The sequence below is a fragment of the Liolophura sinensis genome, chromosome 1 (assembly GCF_032854445.1).
Source record: "Liolophura sinensis isolate JHLJ2023 chromosome 1, CUHK_Ljap_v2, whole genome shotgun sequence".
Taxonomy (NCBI): Eukaryota; Metazoa; Mollusca; class Polyplacophora; order Chitonida; family Chitonidae; genus Liolophura; species Liolophura sinensis.
The window spans coordinates 59,982,327-60,001,978 of record NC_088295.1 but is presented as its reverse complement, the minus strand read 5'-3'; the positions used below and the strand labels follow the sequence as shown (position 1 = coordinate 60,001,978).

The window sequence follows — 19,652 nt, the reverse complement described above, 5'->3', positions numbered from 1 at the left end:
ATCTTTGGAAGAATTATACCCCAGCCATGTGAACTGATGAAAATCACACAAACCGATCGTGTCAGGATGACTGTTCTACATTTTACAATTTACACCAAAACAAAAATGTTTTTCACCTAGATATCTCAGGCGGTGTATTCATTACTGCTCGGCCAACTGTGATAATTCGTCTTCAAGGTCTTCGTCTGTTTATATAACCAGTTAATACAAAAGCTTCATTTCACCCATTTCGGCACGGAGGGAAAAAACCCAACAACACCAACTTCAATCTGGTCAATCTTACGCCAAATGATATTTTAAAACTTACTGTTTTTTGTTAATTATTTTTATAATATCCAGAGATTTAGGGAAAGACGTCATAAAAACACTGATGTTGAAAACGAACACCTCAGACATTTTCGCAAATCATGAGGACCATACGAATTGTCACGAAGTTTGTCGGAGCACTCTGTCACCCGAACTTAGAAAACAAACGGCCAGGGAATTAATATTCCAAACATGTCGAACAGAAGTAGTTCCAGTAAAAACGTCAGAATTAATTACGAGCTTACGAACAGATACCTTCATACATTACTACAGATAAAGCCTATAGGTGTTTCGAAGAAAATTCATACAGTCGGCTTGTTTTGTAGTTCACCATGAATGAGAAGTAAAATGAAAGATGAAAACGGAAAAAATGCATATGCATGAAAATCACATTCTGGACAAGCATTTGCATAAATACAATATATCTACAGAAATTAGCGTGCAATTTGGCTTCAATCCACACAAAGGGAATGAATTACTGGCGGTATATTTAAACGGTGATATAAATGGGATAGCTTGTATATACTTTAGCCCATGAGGTATTTTTAACTGTGATAAAATTAGCTCTGCGGTCGACTCGGCTTGTCCACGTGGATTTTGTATACATAAAGCTCTTAACACAATCCCCGGGTAGATATTTATGCATTAATGCGTGAATTAAAAAAGCTTATAAAATATATATATCATCAGCATAACGCCAAAATGAAAGCAAACCTGATATTTACAGGTTTCGGCTGTTTGTTTGTTGTTTTTTTTTTTTTGTTTGTTTTTTTGTTTGTTCTCTTTATTCTCGAAGAAAAGTTTTTAAGTTTAAAGGAGTTCAATACATCACTCGTGACACGGGAGCATCTCACTGTCCACTATACAATGTACAAACATACAGCCTATAATTGTATAGTTAAGCAATGCACGAGGATATTCCCATTGAGGAATGAGTTAACCGAGCACTATATGAAGATATATATTATAGAGACTTTGAACATACACTATACCCATTGTGATGGTTGGTTGAGTGCATCCTTGTAAAAAGGGGGGAACATTCCCATGTAGGTGTCCTCTGCATGACGTTTCAGTGAAGCAGCATTATAGCTATTTCGGTGCAATACAGCGACGCTCACGCCTAAGCAAGCAAACAACAACCACACACCATCACTGTTGATAAGTCTTTCTCCTATCAACGAGGCTATATTCCACCTGGTGCCAAAATATGAACATGATTATTTTTAAACACAAATTGATGGACGTACACCGCATTTCGCGTGTATGAGAACCGATGTTATGACTATACAGTATACACATGTATAGCGATAACCATGCGCTGAATACAAACAACTGTCTTAAACAGTCACTGCTGAATTCGCTGTATTCCAATTGTGGACAATGCTACAAGAACGAACACCATGCGGGATGCAAGAAAAGATAAGCATGTGAGTTCCATGTCAAAGCTGGGAACAGATACAAAATTATGAGTTCATGCAATTCTCCTTACAGGTGACATGGTATTACGCTATTATGATAACTTCACGCTGTTCACAAAGCGAGTGAAATCATGTCACGGTTATAAAGTCTATTATGTAAATGCCGAACACTATATAAATACTGAATCAGACACGCATACCCTGTGTGTTAATTACAATATTTGCATATATATGTACGAGTGTGTGTGTGAGAGAGAGGGTCCTTATGTATTTTACGGGAATCTTCTGAGATAATAACAGCTTTAGCCTCGGACTGTACACAAGACGTATTAGTTCACATAGAGTACAGCAGATACGACAAAATAACAAACTAAAACAAATACTGCACATTGCTTGTTCACAAATTAAGCAGCCATTGGCAAACAAATATATAAGCTGCAGAGAGGGCAGTTTGGTACCATGGGAAAATACCCAATGAAACAAACGAGTACCAATTCACGGACCGTTCATTTACTGCAAGTGAAACCTGCACTATGAGAAACAATCTGGAAAAATGAGTAACAACTCCATAGTTTCCCAAACTGAACGAAAAATCGGGCCTGTCGGAAAATTTCTAATTTGAGAAACCTATATTCCAGAGACTCCCTTACGAAGAGAAAGGGCACCATCTTGAAAGACTACAGGCATTTCGAACAAATGATAACTTTAGGAAGCTATTCGAGAGACTATATAAGTATTTCGAAAATCTTACATTTCCGATCTATGGCGAAGAATTATTTGTGATAACACCAAAGGGCCATTCGCTTCAAATTTTCTCCAGAGCCTTGTCTTCGTAAACATATGTTGTCTATGCTGTATCTTCATAAGGTGAAGATATTTACATAGAGGAAAATTTCCTTGCATAAGAGTTTTTGTGAAATTGGCCCCTGAAGTATAAATACACAGGGTATGATTTGCACGGTTTTAAAGCCTCGATGTGACTTACGTAGGACTGGCGGAGTCGATTCACACAGAGTGTAGTTAATTCTCCTGGTGTCTGTTAGATTCCTATTGACTGGAACTGTGGTCATCTGTTCGGTTATCTGTGCGTTGGACACAAACTTAACAGGTTTGCTTTCATCCGTCAAAGACGTTGAAACATTGGCAGATGAGGCTTCGAGAATTATTTTGGCTATTCTCGAACCATAGATTTCATTGGTGAAATTTTTGGTGAAGTTCTCTATCGAAGGAATATTTTGTTTTTTCAACTCCTCCACAATCTTGTCCAACACTGAGAGTTCATTGGAAGTCTTTTTCTGTTTCTCTAACATCATTTTACGAAAGCTTCGTCGATGTTTTCGTTTAAGGGCCAGAATCGACCTTCCCACATCGCTGAACTGACGACTGGTCATTCCAGGATCGGTGTCCTGAGACATTCTCTTCACCTGCCTCATCAAGTTTAGCTTCTCTTTGTTCAGCCGTGATATGATGGCTTGGTATTTTTCAAGTTCAGCAGCCTCACCGACCACTGCGTGTAGCTCACCTGTCCACTGCTGTTGATAGCGAATCGTCATCATCAGGTGCCATATTCCGAACACAGCCAACAACGGGAGGTAACGCGTCAACACCGCACGGACACTGAATAACCGGGGGATGTACCCACTGGTCGCTTTAGCACAACAGCTGAACTGCCGTTGTTTGTCTCCTCCAACCTTCTTACGTGCATTGCTGAGGCTCCGACTTAAACAAACTTCCATTTCTGGGTGGTATCGCTGGTTGCTCCCGAGCCAACGCCCGAAACTCGCGCTCCCTCAAATATCAATCCCAGATTTGTCTTCTCCTGTTCACCCCACAAAGTAAAGCGTCAAATGATTTGTGCGTATGATCACCATAGCTCCGTTAGCAAGGCCTTCTCTACTCGCTTTATGGCCGCAGACAAGGTTGCCACTTGCATCCCATCTTTTATAACCAATTGTGGTTAAAAACTCTGATGTCGCACAGTACAGGGGGCTGTAACATTAGGTGATTATCCCGGCTTGCTCACCCTTGTTCACATGTATTATCAAGACAATCTGAACTGGCTGAATGACAGCGCACTGACTGACTACGCCTGTCATCCCTATATAGGAAGTCCCCAGTACTATAATTGGCCCATGACTTCGTGGCTGCCAAGCGCAGCGGCCAATCAAACGAGCATTTATCCCCTCACTCCATTGGACGCTTTTGTCATATCCCTGTGCCAGCAGTAGCTAAATCGACGATCAGAGTAAATCGATGAGATGCATGTTTGTCTGTGCAGCACATAACAGGCTTACGCAGACAGAGCTGAATTAACGGGACACTTTCAATAAACCTGTCAACAACAGTCACCATGCATGGTCGCCAAAATTCATCTCATCCCCCAGACATGCCAAGTTCGAAATATCAAAGGCTGCAGCATTCCATTCTACAAGGGACACCTTCAAGCAGCAATATAATTTCAGTGCCTCCTTCGAGATTTATTCCGTAACAATGCAGAGAGGATATTCACGTGAAAACAAATCTCCTGTACTGCTGAGAAGGAGGTTTCATGTGGTGGTCAGAAGAGGGTTTCCCGTACTGCTGAGAAAAAGGTTTCAAGTACTGCTGAGAAAAAGGTTTCCTGTACTCTGGACAATGACGAGAAAACAACAGTTTCTCGCATAATCAAGAAAAATTGGTGAGCTTTACACATCTGAAGTCTGTCCATACTTTTAACCGAAATATATTACGATAAAAGAATAATTACTGGCCAATGCATCCACAAACATCTGTAAACAGACTTGTCATTGAGTATCAACGTATACTACATTATACTACATTATACCAAATGTAGCAGATCCATATAAAACATATGCTGTTCATCTCGGGACATCTGCTACAAGGTATAGTCAATATGGGAAGATCATTAGAACATGAGTGCATGTAGCTCTGCCATCAGCTATGAATAACTGAATAAGATTTACTAATATACATATACTTATTCATTTCCCGCCAATGAGAGGAACGTAAAATAATACTAAAACTGTAAATATATGATACGTTAGGTTTCACGTTATTTGCTTGGTGCAATACTTTTTTTTATCTGTTATTTATTTATCTGTGATCTTTATTTATCTCATGGGTGCTCGAAGCCATGCGGGTAACATGGGGATATGGATGCGGGTAACATGGAGATATGGATAACGTTTGCAAACGAGGCAACACTACTCAACTTGCATTTGTGAACCAGATGTCACCACCGAGACAAATATCAGCTTCGCGGGAGGGTGATAAAGTTTTATTCGACTTTGTTTTATAGACGTAGCGCAGGAACAGGTGCGACCAATATAGTTGCTACTGGATGTATGTATACAAACACAAACACAAACATGTGTATACGCCTACATACTGTATAACATAGTTTCGACAGCAGATCTGCCATGTGCCCATAAAAAACCCCAGATGTTTCCAAAGTCTTATATTACGTCAAATGTCATCATTCATCCTGATTAACCTTAAGTTTTGTAGTTTCACTATCTGAACACAGTTAATTCAGTGTTTTCATCTTTCTCATACAAAAAGACCCCAACACACACTGTAGGCAAAAATAATAGACTAGTACGAGATATCAAACGGTCACTTCGGCATGAGCAAAATAGCAACATTTAGGCAAAAAAAAAACGGAAACGAATTTCAAATATTGAAGCATACATGTTTGTAAACATCTCATTTCATTATAGCAAACCATATAAACAAACAAATGAGTACGAATACATAATCTCGTTGCTCTTTTGATCTAAACAACATTACCACATAATTTACCCATGATCCATCTGGACAGTTGACGCTTCTAAGTGGCACGAAAGACTACTGCGCAAGTTCCTCCCAAGTACTGTTCATACGCGTGTATTTGAGACGTGTGTATTTGAAACGTGTGTATTCACAGCGAGGTTTTAATTTACCACCAAACAAATTTTCTTAAAACAAATTTTAAAAGCAGACATTCTACATTTTTACATGTACTATCTAGTTTAACTGCTTTTAAACACAACAATTTTCTATTTCTTGCTTTAAGTCGCTTTCAACGGTTATTTCGGCCACCTTGCTAGGCGAGGCCTGTCCCACAATCACGCAGATGACACCAAACATGACACTCCACCTTGGGGCATGCATGTACCTAGCCTATCCTCTTATCGCGAATTAAGTATCAGCCTTGACTTCGATCGGGAATGAACCTGGGAAGTCCAGCTTACGACGAGCTTAATTAGACGAACAAATTAATAACCTTTATCACGCATAGAGGTAACACAGCAAAACTCTTGACCGCATAGAAGTTGACAAGGTCTCTATTAATCTCTACAGCCCTGGAATGAATAATAAACAACTTAACGTCCCTTCGGCATTACTGCATCCCTATAGTGGCGACAAACCAAACCACAACAAATTAAGTAAAAAGAAACACAAAATACCAACAAGTAATTTACTCAAATATAAAAGTAAACGATCATGCGCAATTAATCGGACCGTGATTGCACAGGTGCATATCCCTATACAGCTGATGTGAATAAAGCTTACTTTAGGAGATTAAGATTACTATGTGCAGAGGGATAGGTTACACGAGACACGATATTCTCACATGACAATGCTTTTTTTAAATATATTTTTGGCCCTGTTATATACATATGTTTTTTTCCACTCTTTAATAAGTATTCTGACGGTATACCTTTATGATACCTTTATACCTTTAGCGTGACTTGTGACGATAGTCGTATCTGAAAAAAAAACATATCCACGCTAAATTTTCCATTTTAATTCCTCTCTCATCTTTAGAGATGGATACACATACACCGTCTGTGAATATTAATTCAACCAGTGAAAAAATTTAATCAAAGACGTGAACTTAATTCATAAAAGAGTGTGGTGTTTTTTGTGCCCCCATATGCACGTATACTTCAGGGCACAGGAATGTAGATAGGCCGTAAAAAAAAGCGCTAGATTATGCATTGATTATGTTTTAAGTGATAACGGTTGCATGCTAACACCGCTTGAGATTGTAAAAGAGAGTAGTTTGCAAACAGTTAATACCAGGCATATCTGTACATGAGTTTTGGAAATCGTCCGAGCGCTGGGGTCGTCACTGACATAAACGTTACATTCTAGAAATTATTTGGTACTGCATTTTCTAGGCTAATTATTTGGTACTGCATTTTCTAGGATATAACACACATCGTCTATCTGGAATTCGTCCGGGTGCAGGAGTCGTCAGAGACACAAACGTTATACTGCGTTGTTCAGGACAGGATATAATACAGACCGTCTTACTGAACGTCGTCCGAGTGCTGGAGCCGTCACTGATATAAAAGTTACATTCTAGGAATTATTTGGTACTCCATTTTCTAGGATATAATACACATCGCTTAACTGGAAGTCGTCCGAGTGCAGGAGTCGTCAGAGACACAAACGTTATATTTTAGGAGTTATTTGGTACTGCATTGTTCAGGACAGGATATAATACACATCGTCTAATTGGAAGTCGTCCGAGTGCAGGAGTCGTCACTGACATAAACCTTACATTCTATGAGTTATTTGGTACTACATTGTTTAGGATATAATACACACTGTGTAACTGGAAGTCGACCGACTACAGGAGTCGTCGGCAAAATAAACGTTACACACTACTATAGTCTATTCCTTTTAGAGAGTCGCCTATATTCAGCGATCTGTAATGTCAGCCATACTGGATACCAAAATTGCCTTTAGTCGGTGACACGTAACAACATAAACTCCACACACGGTGTAACTGGAAGTCGTCCGAGTGCAGGAGTCGCCAGCAACACAAGCGTTATATTCCAGGAGTTTTTTGGTATAAGAAATACACTAAGAAATGCGCTAAAGGAGTTATTTGATACTGCATTTTTCCAGATATATTACAGACCGTCTTATTGGAAGTTGCCCAAGTTCAGGAGTCTTCAGCGACATAAACATTACACTCCCGGCGTTACTTAGTACTGCATATTCAGGATATAATGTGATTATTGGCACTAAAACCACTATCTAAATCAAAAAATGTCACTATACAAAAACAATTAACGATAGGCTTTACGGCACACGATCTAAATCTAGTGAATCAAATGTATGAATCAAATGATAAGAAAATAAGAAAAAAAAAACTCAATACGTGAAACTGTTCTATAGTTATTATATGCACAAAAGACTATTAATACAGCTCAGGCTATATATATATATATATATATATATATATATATATATCCATACAGACGCTCGTTCATGCTGGACAGCACCGCACTGTCAGTGTTAATGGGTTCGCGGGCTATATTAGGACTAGAGTACCCCGGTATGACGTGCTACCGGACTACTCTTTAACAACAAACGAGACTTTCTTACCATTATAGTTGATCCATCTGACATACATTAATAAATTAATTCATGAAAAATATTACCCTATATGCATTAAGACTTTTGTCATTTCTAAAAGAAAAAAACACACACAAGAGTATACTCTTCACGGACTTCACCCATCACATTTATCAGATATGTGTCAGGTCTCAGTCACTGGTATGAGGTGATGATTATAAGACTGGCGCAATGCGACTATCGTGCATGTTTCACATACTACGTAATTAAGCTTTTTACAGTTAAGTCCACTGAAAATAAATCTCCTGTCACATACGGCTGAAATAGTACGGTCAGAAATATCAGTGCACAATGGGATACCCTTTCCAAAGCAATGGCGACTCGGTTTCATGCTGATTTGACCACTGTTCTCTTGCAATGAATGGGTACTACGTCATCAGTTTGCCAAAGCCATCGGTTTGTCTACGTCATCAGTTTGCCTACGTCATCATAATGGTAGGAATGAACAACAGAACACACAGCCTGAAAGGTTTTCTTATGGTGCATGGTGAAATATGGCTAGCACACTTTGCTTCCATCCCGATTTACATTCTCGTTCCAAATGGTCGGTTTCTTCATTCGAGTAATGTTAACAAGTTGTTCAACACCAAATACTTCAGCTCACTGCATGGCCAATTTAGTTTGTCTTCGTTAACAGTCTGAATTTGGCCCTCTTTATGCCTGAAAGAATTACTGACAAAACCTACATAGATGACCATTCAGAATGAAAGCATAGAAAACGGTTTTTTCTTTTACAAGCGTTATCCCAGTTTGAATTTCGTGAATGCATGTACACGTATCGTGATCTAGGAAACTTTTCCATGAACAGCACCTACATTCAGTCAATATGGTGTGCATATCTGTACGTCACATACATGTGGAAAAATTTTCAGTAAATCGACACTGTTCCGTCGTTTACGCCCAGCACTCCGGTTTCGTCCTCCCATAAAACCGACCGTCATTAAATAAGAAGAAAATGTTTGAATACCGCGTTAAACAATCAACTAAAGAAAGAAAGAAAGAAATTAACAACACATAATTAGTGTCAAATCCCAAAACCCCATTTGATCAGTTTACTTTAGGTTCAACACGCAGACTGTTCAAATGACTTTACGAAATAGTTTAAATATTTTTACAGCATACTGTGACTAGTTTTTTCCAGTTTAAACAGAATGATGGCTTGGTGCAGCTGAATTTAACCAGTGTTCGAGCTTTTAACGAGTTCGATCAAAACAATTACCTAAAAGCTTATTTTGGCGCAAACTTCACATGTTGGCATATTTACAGTTCAACAGCTGGGAGGAGTTAATCGAACATAATGGGGCATTAGTGTAACAGAGGCAAAACCTTTATGTTTGTTCGTACATCAACGAAAACAACTATTGGGAGTCGCTTACCTCTTTTTTCTTTTGTTTGAACACATAAACGGGGGCAAAACGATAAAGACGTACTAGTTATGTGCATATATACGGGAGAATGAATTGCTAGCTAAAGCCAGTGAAGTGTACAATGGACGAAAATTTGGATGACTAATTACTTCATTTCTTTCCTTATATATATAGCTGCCTCTTGGTTTTCCATCATGAAAATATCGTATACAATCATACTCTCAAGAAGCAAATGTGTCTACCGTTTTGTACACAGGTGTCTGTGTAGGTGGCGATGTAAACAAGATGTACATCACAGGTACACATTTAAAATATAAGTACATAAAAACCGCGAATGCAAAACACATATTATTGTATTCGTCTTTTTCCGTATGGATGGTTTAATCAAGCTTGAAAACTCAAGAGGAATTGTGATATGACATAAGCAAACACAGCGGGCTCTGATATGCTATGGATTTATTCAAAACATAATGCTCAATGCATAAGCTGCAGCTTGATGAATGCAATGGTGATCAATACTGAGAATTCTGAACAAACAACATTTCTCTAAGAAGGGTCACAGGACATCCTCATAGCGACTTATTATTCTACCCCCGGGAAATGACTGGCACAGGCAGAATGGGGACTGACGCAGGCAAGAGTAGTTATGATTACCTCTTTATTATAGTGTGTTAGCCCACGCACCAGAACGATGCACATCATTTATTTATTTACTTGATTGGTGCTTAAAACATAGGTTTGAAATTGGTGATACGGGTTCAGGAAAACGAAGTACCCAAAGTAAGACATTGCTCTTCACCCGATGCTGGAGTTACCTTTGGACATAAACCACAGCCGAATAAAATATACGGCGAAAGCTGGATTCGAGCCCATGACCCCAGGCATTGCTCACGGGGCCAATCAGCTTTTTTAAAGACAAGTGAATATTTGCTAGGCACGGCACTAAGGTAAAGTTAATCTATCGGCAGCTCTAAGCCAGTGAAGTCTGATAAATTGCATCACATTTTTTACCTGATTCTGCTTAAGCCATGGTGACAGGGGGATCTGTAATTTGATACTTAAGAAATCACACGGACAGTTAGAATAAAACTTTAACTAAAGTAAACTGACAAGAGGCTGTACTTCAAAGGTTACATATTTTGCGAGTTATCACAATGTCGTCATTTGAGTTCAAGCATAACATTTTGCTTTGCATTTGCCTATGGGCTAAGAGCATATTATTCAAGTATGATTCTGGTGAAGCAAATCCCTGTAATTCAGTATGGGACATGAACTCACTCTTATTTGTGCAATGCACATTTATTTAGAAAAAAGAATGGTCTCTTGAAAATGAGCGTCAATGTGTCTTTCTAGCGTCTTTTGTTACGGCTCCTTAGCCACTTGAAAGCTCATGGAGCTGTTTACTGGGATTCAACATGTACTTCTCATCGTCAGCTGTAGCCTAGTATTTTTGAATCACAGAGATCCTCAATAAAATCAAAAAATCACAAATTGCACACCGGTACAAATGGAAAAATTTGCGACATTCGACAAAATGGTATTTGTAGGACGAATGACTAGTATAACTTATGCGATGGATTTGATAGACACTTCGCGTGACTTGTGTTAATATCCAGTCACAGCGAGCTTTTATTATAATCAGAACGCTACTGTTTATAAATTGCCCACCTGTACAATTACCGAAAATGTTCGCTATCATTTAAAGTCTCTAATTGTAAATCCTTTCTGGTTGTAGCGACGGTTACTATTTGCCTTTTTATATATAATGCCCACACTTGTTTATATTGACGAGAATCAAGCTTTCAACACTACTAACACCGACTCCTACTTAATCCTACAGCTTATATGCGCATATTCTGAGGGGAAGTTCATGCTGGCTTCCTCTCTGTCGTACGTGGTCTTCTAGCAAACAGCGGATGGTCGTGGGTTTCTCCCCAGACACCTAAGAGATCTCAGGAATAAAAACTGTAAAGATCAACCTGCAATACATTCACTCTAAATGGATAGTTATATTATACTCTCTTTTTTAAAAATCAACAAAATTTAATATAACCTGTCCAAAGTCAGGATTGAACCCACACCTTATTTGTGCTGGCGACTGAAAGACGACAATTAAGAGATAATTTCCGTCAAAAATAACGTTCATTTGCCGACAAATCATAGCCTCATCTATCACAGAATCTAATAATACATCAACATATCTGTCGTATAATGGAGAAGGGGAGGTAAGTCGCGGCGTAAGCTCATTGACAAATTTATGTGATGATACGACAAACGAGGTAATCATACACTATGTGATTTTGTTACATACGTCAGTCAGACGAAAGGCTCAAACACCTGTGTTTCGAGTAAATCAACATATACACAAATCATTCTAAGATGTACTTCATTTATGCATTTACTGTTCTATGTCGTTTTCAACATTTTCCCATGTGACACATCCACCAAACTAAAGAACAAGCTCCAGGCAAGGTAAGCAGAGTGCCAAGTGAGCAGGACACCAAGCACAAGTAGTACACTAAGAAAGCAGTAGGCAAAGTCAGCAGAAGGCTAATTAAGCAGTATGCCAAGTGAAGGGATCGTAAGGAACCTGATGATGACCCTGTGTTTCCTGCATGGCTCTGCCCGGTTCACTCCCGCCGTAATACTGGCCGCCCCGTCGCATAAGTGAAATATTTTTCAGTACAGCGAAAAAAGGTAATCAAATAAATAGCTGAATATTTCCAGACACTCTGACCAGCAAAATTCAGCAAAAAATATCAATGAATGCATTCAGAGTTATCACATGCATCTGACAAATGTAGCCTCATACTCACCAAAATATTAAAACAACACCCACGCACGCCACTGTCACGGCGTTTTTATAGTTGACTTCTCAGTTTAGTGTATTTTTAATATATGGCATGGGCCTTATGTATAGATGCACTCTATACCTTGAAGGTTACTATCTCTCGATGGCAATCCCGTTACCTGGCGACGATCCCCAGCGAGCTGGACTGATTGATCGCTTTTATAACGGCAGCATGCAGCTTTCCAGCAAATACGACCGTACTCAGATCTAGCCTGTGATCGGGCAAAAGGGCCCCTGAATACAAATGGTCGAGACCGTTATGAATGCACGCATGACCGAACTCTAAGAGATATACCATATATGATCAACCGAGTATCAAAGTGACATGTATGTACAGGAGGCCGGCTTTTTCCGTGTGCTTATCTAAAGGAATGCAGGAACTGACTATCAGGGTCGCGTTGAGCCCCCAATTCCATCAGGACTTGTTTCACAAACAGACTGTACGGTAATGGCCTTGGGTAAGGAATACATGAATGTCTGGGTCTGGCAGAACTTGTTGACGCAATGTTAAGACTGTTTTGGGAAAGTGGCGTTCTGGGTTCGGCTATATACATTAGTGGTAGTTAGGTTTTGTGAATAAAAGGAAGACCACAGCCTACAAAAGCATAATAAAACCGCCATACTATAAACATATGTGCAAACATGCAAAAAGCGGATATATACATACAGCGGATACAGTTATAAGTCCTTCATGTGCAGCCGTGCATGTGGTGAACTGTGTAAAGGATTCAAGAAAAAGGGAACTGGGAACTGGGCTTTGACAATGGTCCCCGTTTCAAGAAGTGATAACGATTTTGACAATGGTCTTCGTATACTGGTTTCTGTTTCAAGAACAGATAATGGTCTTAAGTGTTAACTTCGGATTTGGTCTTACCAGTTAACAAATTAAGGTGACCAAGTTTGGAAACATGGAGTCAACCCCACACAATCCAGTCACAACAACGAAGTGCTATCATAGCCTATCCAGTCAGTCGTGGCCGAAGATGGGTAAACAAAAAACCGGTGATAGCGTTACCCAGCGCTTCTAACAAAGCCACTAAGACGTAAAGCGATCGATAAGATACGGTTAAGGCATTTACAAGCACGCACTGATTTTCGTTCACACCAACCTCTCCCATGTATGGCTCGGTGGTGCGTATACATCCTTAAACATTACTCGGTGGTACGTATACATCCTTAAACAATACTCGGTGGTATGTATACATACTTAAACAATACTCGGTGGTATGTATAAATACTTAAACAATACTCGGTGGTATGTGTACATCCTTAAATAATTCTCGGTGGGATGTATACATCTTTGAACAATACTTAATATAGGTGCATTCTGAACAATATATATGCAAAAGTCGGCTGAATATACACTTAAATGTTTGCTGCATCTCTTACTTGGCGTAGCTAGATATTATTCCTGAATATGAACAAGACCAAGCGAATTACCTCAACGTCAAATCCAGATGTTTTCACAATGTAAAAACAATTTTAGGCGTCGTATTATCAAACATTCGAAAACCAGTCATCAACAATAATATACGTTCCAGGTAAATAATCGCAAAATCAATATCCAAAACAACGTTTAACTCAAACCATCAAAGAACTAAGAAATTAATAAAAAATCAGGACATATAATGTCACGTAAAGCTGAATAGGTACCGATTTCGTCCACGACCATCACCTACCATAGGGAGCAAACCTTTGGCTACGCTTCTGTAGGAATGCTCAGCTTACGTAACTACATAGACGGAATATGACCACTCCAAAAATGTGGGAACCGTTTTTTTTTATGCCGTAGCCATCTTAATTATCATAAACGTACTCCAATATTGATTTACGTTGATATTTACCTGTCTGATTAAGAAATCGTGCAGATATATCAACATGATCTCACGAGGTCACACACAATACTGGTTTGCATAAGTTTCGAATACATTCAGGTGTTCTATACTTCAGTACTGTCGATCTTTCGAGGAACGCCGTACCGTAACAGTACACAGCTATCGACTTTTATTGTACGCAGCGCTTGTGTCGTCTTTTTCTGATAAACTGGTATGCAACACCTCGTTAATGTAACAGCCGTTAGCGCATGACCTACACACGTATGATACGCGTGACTTGCAGGGTAAAGGTAGGTAAATCCAAAGTACAATCAACTACCCACAGATTCTTTTGAAGTCGTTAGTTTGAGGTCCGTCATAGAAGTAGATTACTGAACTTACAGTAGTGGAATAAAATCCTGACCAAGGCCAAATAACATAGTGGGAAAAGACAGAAAAAAAAACGTACGTGAGTAGTTTTCCACCGCACTGATCAATATGAACAATATGTTGCCCTCATAACGATGTCAACATTAGTATGTACCTGCATGGCGATGTTACGCTGAGTACCACATTCAACACCAATCAAATAAATACATAAATAAAAATGACACATTTACAGCAACTCACAGAAGCTTAAAACGTGAAAATCTGGACGGGTAAAAGGGTTTTATCAAACATTTCTTTTTTATCAAATTTTTTAATCACGTACATCAAACAATCGGTTGCTACAATGCACTCGTCATAACACGTAATACGGTTAATTGCATATTCCAGTTATTCTGCTTATTGCATACAAGTTATTACATATTCTTACTGCCACCATTAGACAAGCTTAATCTTCGGAGCCTGTGCAATGCACGTAAGGTTATTTAGGCTTAGCCTCACCATTTATGTCCTCACGCGGAACTATTTAATCAGCATCCATCAATAAAATCGGTTAACAGAGAATGCGTCTGTATCCTTTACCCCAAAGGCCTAGGCGTTAACTGTTCAAGATTTCTGTCCAAGATCTCGGTACAAAATTTATTAGTGGTGGCAGTGATGTTAGCCGAACGTAGAAAGCAGCGCATGCGCTCTAACAAGTATGGGTTTTAAGATGTTCGTATTCTACAGCTTTACATATATTTGTCCTGGTGCAAGGTACTTTCACAGAAATGATCCGTAAATCTAGGAGTTATTACATTCTTTACTTGAACTACTGAAAACCGAATCACTCGTATGAATTATACAAATCAAAGGTCATCGAAGCTTTACAGTGGATATATTAAATCTAATGAACTTTTTTTAAAAAAATCTTTAACTTTCTGCGGAGCAACGAAAGCATTTGACAACACTAGTTCCTGTATTTTATACAAACTGTATTCAAATTCTAATTCTGCTTACGCATGACCTTGGCAATCAAGGACGCTGCTACTCTCTCGCCTGGTTCATGCACATCACACGCTGTCTCAGCATAAATGCAGGAAACAGGAAACTGACAACACAACAGCTTTTGTTGGAATGCGGGTGAAACGCAATGAAATGTATCCCACAAACAGAGACGGATCGCTTGGAAAACAGACGGCCTTGGAAAAACTACATTCATAACTAGAGAGTCCGAAAAAAATGATTTGCGACGACACAACCTCCTGCATTTCGCTCAACCTGAAATATTAGCATGCAGGGATATAAAATTGTTTGGATGAACACTTTTGTAACTTTTGAATATTTCTGTTTAATGGTTTAATGGTACTGTGAAAATTGCACTGAAAGAGATTTTTTCTTTCCTTCTTTTTTTTATAATAAATAAAAATTCGTTATGAGCACGGGGGTTATTTCGACAGACTGGCGCCCTGTTTATGGTCGTTAATAAATTTCGCGTCGGTGAACAAAACAGTGAGTTCTCCAGGGTAATCATGTGGGGACAACCTGGAACTTTGCCACAACAGACCCTATAAAGAAAATGTCACTATGCACGAGCGTAAAGGGATCACCTTTACCTTCGGACACTCAAACGTTTCCACACGGTATGCTCCTCTTAAGGCTCACATATAAACATGGCCAATATAAAAGACTACAGCGGAGTGAAACGAGAGTAAGGCCAGAGCAGCGATATCAGTGTGATAGTTGCCATATGGTCACACCTAACCCATCTTCTGTCAATTTACCTCATTTCCCTTACAGATTTTGTTTTATTTGTCCATGTCCGTACGTAGGAAGGTCTGCAGCAGCCTGTGGATGGTCGTGGGTTTCCTACGGGCTCTGCCCTGTTTCTTCCCACCATAATGCTGGCCGCCGTCGTATAAGTGAAATATTCTTGAGTACGGCGTAAAACACCAATCAAATAAATAAAGAAAATAAATCTGTCCCTGTTAATGCTTCAAAAGTAGCAACTTATACTTCCACTAGAACCATGGTTTAAGCAGAATCAGGGTTAAAAACAGGGATGTTAATTACAATTTATTAAACGTCATTAGTCTCGACTTACTCAGTGCTGTGTTGTCATCTCAATATAACTCAAAGATCCTACACGGTCAGCATGTCATACCGATTAAAGCTAAATACACACATTTCCACGAGGCTACAATCAGATCTAGTTATAAAATAAACGTTGTTTAAGACTCGTCGATAATTTAGCATTTCCTGGGAATGGCAGTGCAGTCGACCCAACGGCAACGTGATCCAACAATAACCCAAGCTCATCTTACACAAACGCAATCAAGCCATCTTTAACAAAGACGGATGGGGCAATTAAAGACCCCGATCACATCGCCAATGAGCCTCTGGTTTGAGCACGACTGCGTTCGGTAATGGACGGCCATCGAGGCCAGCAACCTCCTTGTTGGCAAGGAGACAACAGCGCCGTCTACAGTCGTTGTGAGTGATGCAATGCCTCCTCAGTGCAGAGCGAACTCAAAACCGCAGCTTGCCCATCCAAGACTTACAGCTTCGTACCCCAGATAACCTTTGTAGAATACACGAATTGGCCAGGACTTCAGAAGCTAACCTATCTGGTTAAATGTTGGTCTCACGTGCCTCTACATAGGTTCATCTCTTGGCGGGATGACAACAGCTCTTGGAATTTGCCAGTGTTGAGGGCAAACATAAACATCTTGGCCATATACGTGAGAGCTACATTTCTAGCGTGTTGAATTAAAACGTACAGGAATAGGAACGAAGACAGTCGATAACGTGTGACCAAGAAAGGAGAGGATTAAATGTGTGTACAGAACTCCAGACCTAACTTCGTATGATATGAAGGCCTGTCTAGCCCTAGAACTGATTTAGGGAATCACTGCATCCATGCTGCAACCCCTGAATACACAAGTTTTTTCTTTTGCCAATTTACACTGCTTCAAAAGGGAGGGGGGTGAGCACAGTATATTCCAACCAACAGCTGAAAGTTCGTTCAAGACAGGCAAAAGTACATTTTGGCCATACATGATATCCTGGCTTAACAGTAAGATAACCCACCTTCAGCCTTTTGTCTGACTACCAAGTTAACTTGATGCCTGCGAAACATCATGCGTTCCCTAAAAATAAGATTTATCTCAGATTACCCTAATCCACATGGTAACGACTCCGCAAAATGGCTACTCTCCTACGTGCTATGATGGTTTTTCCCGCAGGAAACTTTTGAACTTTTAACCAAGTATCAGAGTGAATGCATTACAGCCAAGTTATATATACGCCTACAGACCAAGCAGTCACCGAAGGGGATAGGTAACTTGATAGCCTTAGAATTAGCGTGTGCATAGGTCAATAATGAGTCTTAATCGACTTCGAAGTCACCGTATCGAACAATCCTGTTCTATTTTCGTCCTCTTTTCCCCAAAACACAAAGTGCTTTCTTCAAGTCTGAGGCAAAGTGTGTAGACGGTAGAAGGATACCGTCTTGCTCTGCTCGTCTGACATTTCCTATCACCATATACTGATACTCTTAAACACTTACTAATCGGTTTTCGTCTCAAACCACTACGTCATAAACAGCCATTATTGGTTGTATACGCACTTCCCTCAACCGTGACCTTCTACAACGTGAGGGATAAACCTGCGACAAGGGTGGTATGGGGGTTGATTGATGATAGGGTCAGGTATGTCTAGTCGCTTTACCGTAGGGAAGGGTTTGATATTTTGGAAAACTTGTGCCATGGTACAGACATGACGCCCCAGCTAGTTAAGGCATACCTCTGGGTAAAGGGTATAGAATTCTGACTTCCCCTTTTTGTAGGCCTATCATCCCAAAGGTTATCTTCAGTCATATAAAAACGTTTTTATCAGATATACAGAAGCGTATTTACAATCATAAATCCTTGTCAAAATCTGCATGTGCAAATACTGGCTATATTATAACATCTGGTTAGCCACAACTAGAACAAACACAAACTATGTTTATAATAAAGGCCCTTGGACAATTGTTACAATTTATTCAGTCACATGAGATTGAATTATTCTCAACTCTAACGCCTCTTTGAATCAAGGCAAGGAAGAGAAAATTTTTGGTTTGAAAATTATGTTTTAAGCGTGCCCCTAAACTAAGGACTACTTTTATTGTAACTCAGGATTTCTCAACATAACTTAATGATTTAAACTGACACTGGCAAATAAAGAGGACTATGTACCGTGTGTGGTACACAAGGATAGAGAGTATGTTTGGTCGCAGTGATACTTGGAGACGAGTAACCCTATATTCTGAAATGCCCTTTCATTAGCTTACAAAAAAACAACAACAACAACCTTTTAGGGGTAAACCCTTAACCGGTATGAATTCACAGAAGTAACTATAAACCAACATATACTTGAGTGAGCGAGTGAGTGATTGGGGTTTAACGTCGTACTCAACAATTTTTCAGTCATATGACGACGAAGGAATCCTTAGGGTGCATGTACGTGAAATGTGCCTCCTTGTTGCAGGACGGATTTCCACCGCTCTTTTATTTAGTGCTGCATCACTGAGACGACTTACCGAAGGCAAGTAAGCCGCCCCGCCCGAGCCATTATACTGATACGGGTCAACCAGTCGTTGCACTATCCCCTTCATGCCGAACACCAAGTGAGGAAGTTACAACTTCCTCTTTTAAAGTCTTAGGTGTGACTCGATCAAGGATTGATCCTGGATCTACCGGTCCCGAAGCGGACGCTCTTCCAACTGTGCTATCCGGGGCGGCAACATATACTTGAAACCACACAAATAATGATTTGTATGTATATGTATGCTGGGGGTTTAACGTCCTACTTAACAATTTTTCAGTCATATGACAACGAAGAGTCAATAGATGTGTGTATCTTTATTCTGTCTTCCTGTGGCATGGCGAGTCCCTGCCGCCAAAGTGTCGCCGCCACAGAAGCATCATGCCGAAGACATAAGACAAGACACCAGACATGACACCCCATCCAGTCACACCGGGCCAGTCATGTTTCCGTGCTCAAACCTCTCAAAGCTAAGCGCCAAGCGAGGCAGCAGCAAGTGCCATTTTTTAATGGGTCTTTGGAATGCACC

General features: G+C 39.8%; 1 protein-coding gene across 2 annotated transcripts in view; it reads right to left on the bottom strand.

Annotated features, from left to right (window-relative positions):
* LOC135477566 (beta-1,4-N-acetylgalactosaminyltransferase bre-4-like) overlaps nt 1-19,652 on the bottom strand; it is a 59,003-nt gene that overhangs the window by 24,362 nt on the left and 14,989 nt on the right. The window contains exon 1 of one of the 2 annotated variants that reach the window (XM_064757714.1): nt 2,710-3,474. The exons of the other annotated variant lie outside the window; for it this stretch is intronic. Coding sequence (XP_064613784.1) covers nt 2,710-3,460 — 751 coding nt within the window. The 5' untranslated portion in view covers nt 3,461-3,474. Of the gene's footprint in view, nt 1-2,709; nt 3,475-19,652 lie in introns of those variants that run through there. 2 annotated transcript variants of the gene reach the window in all.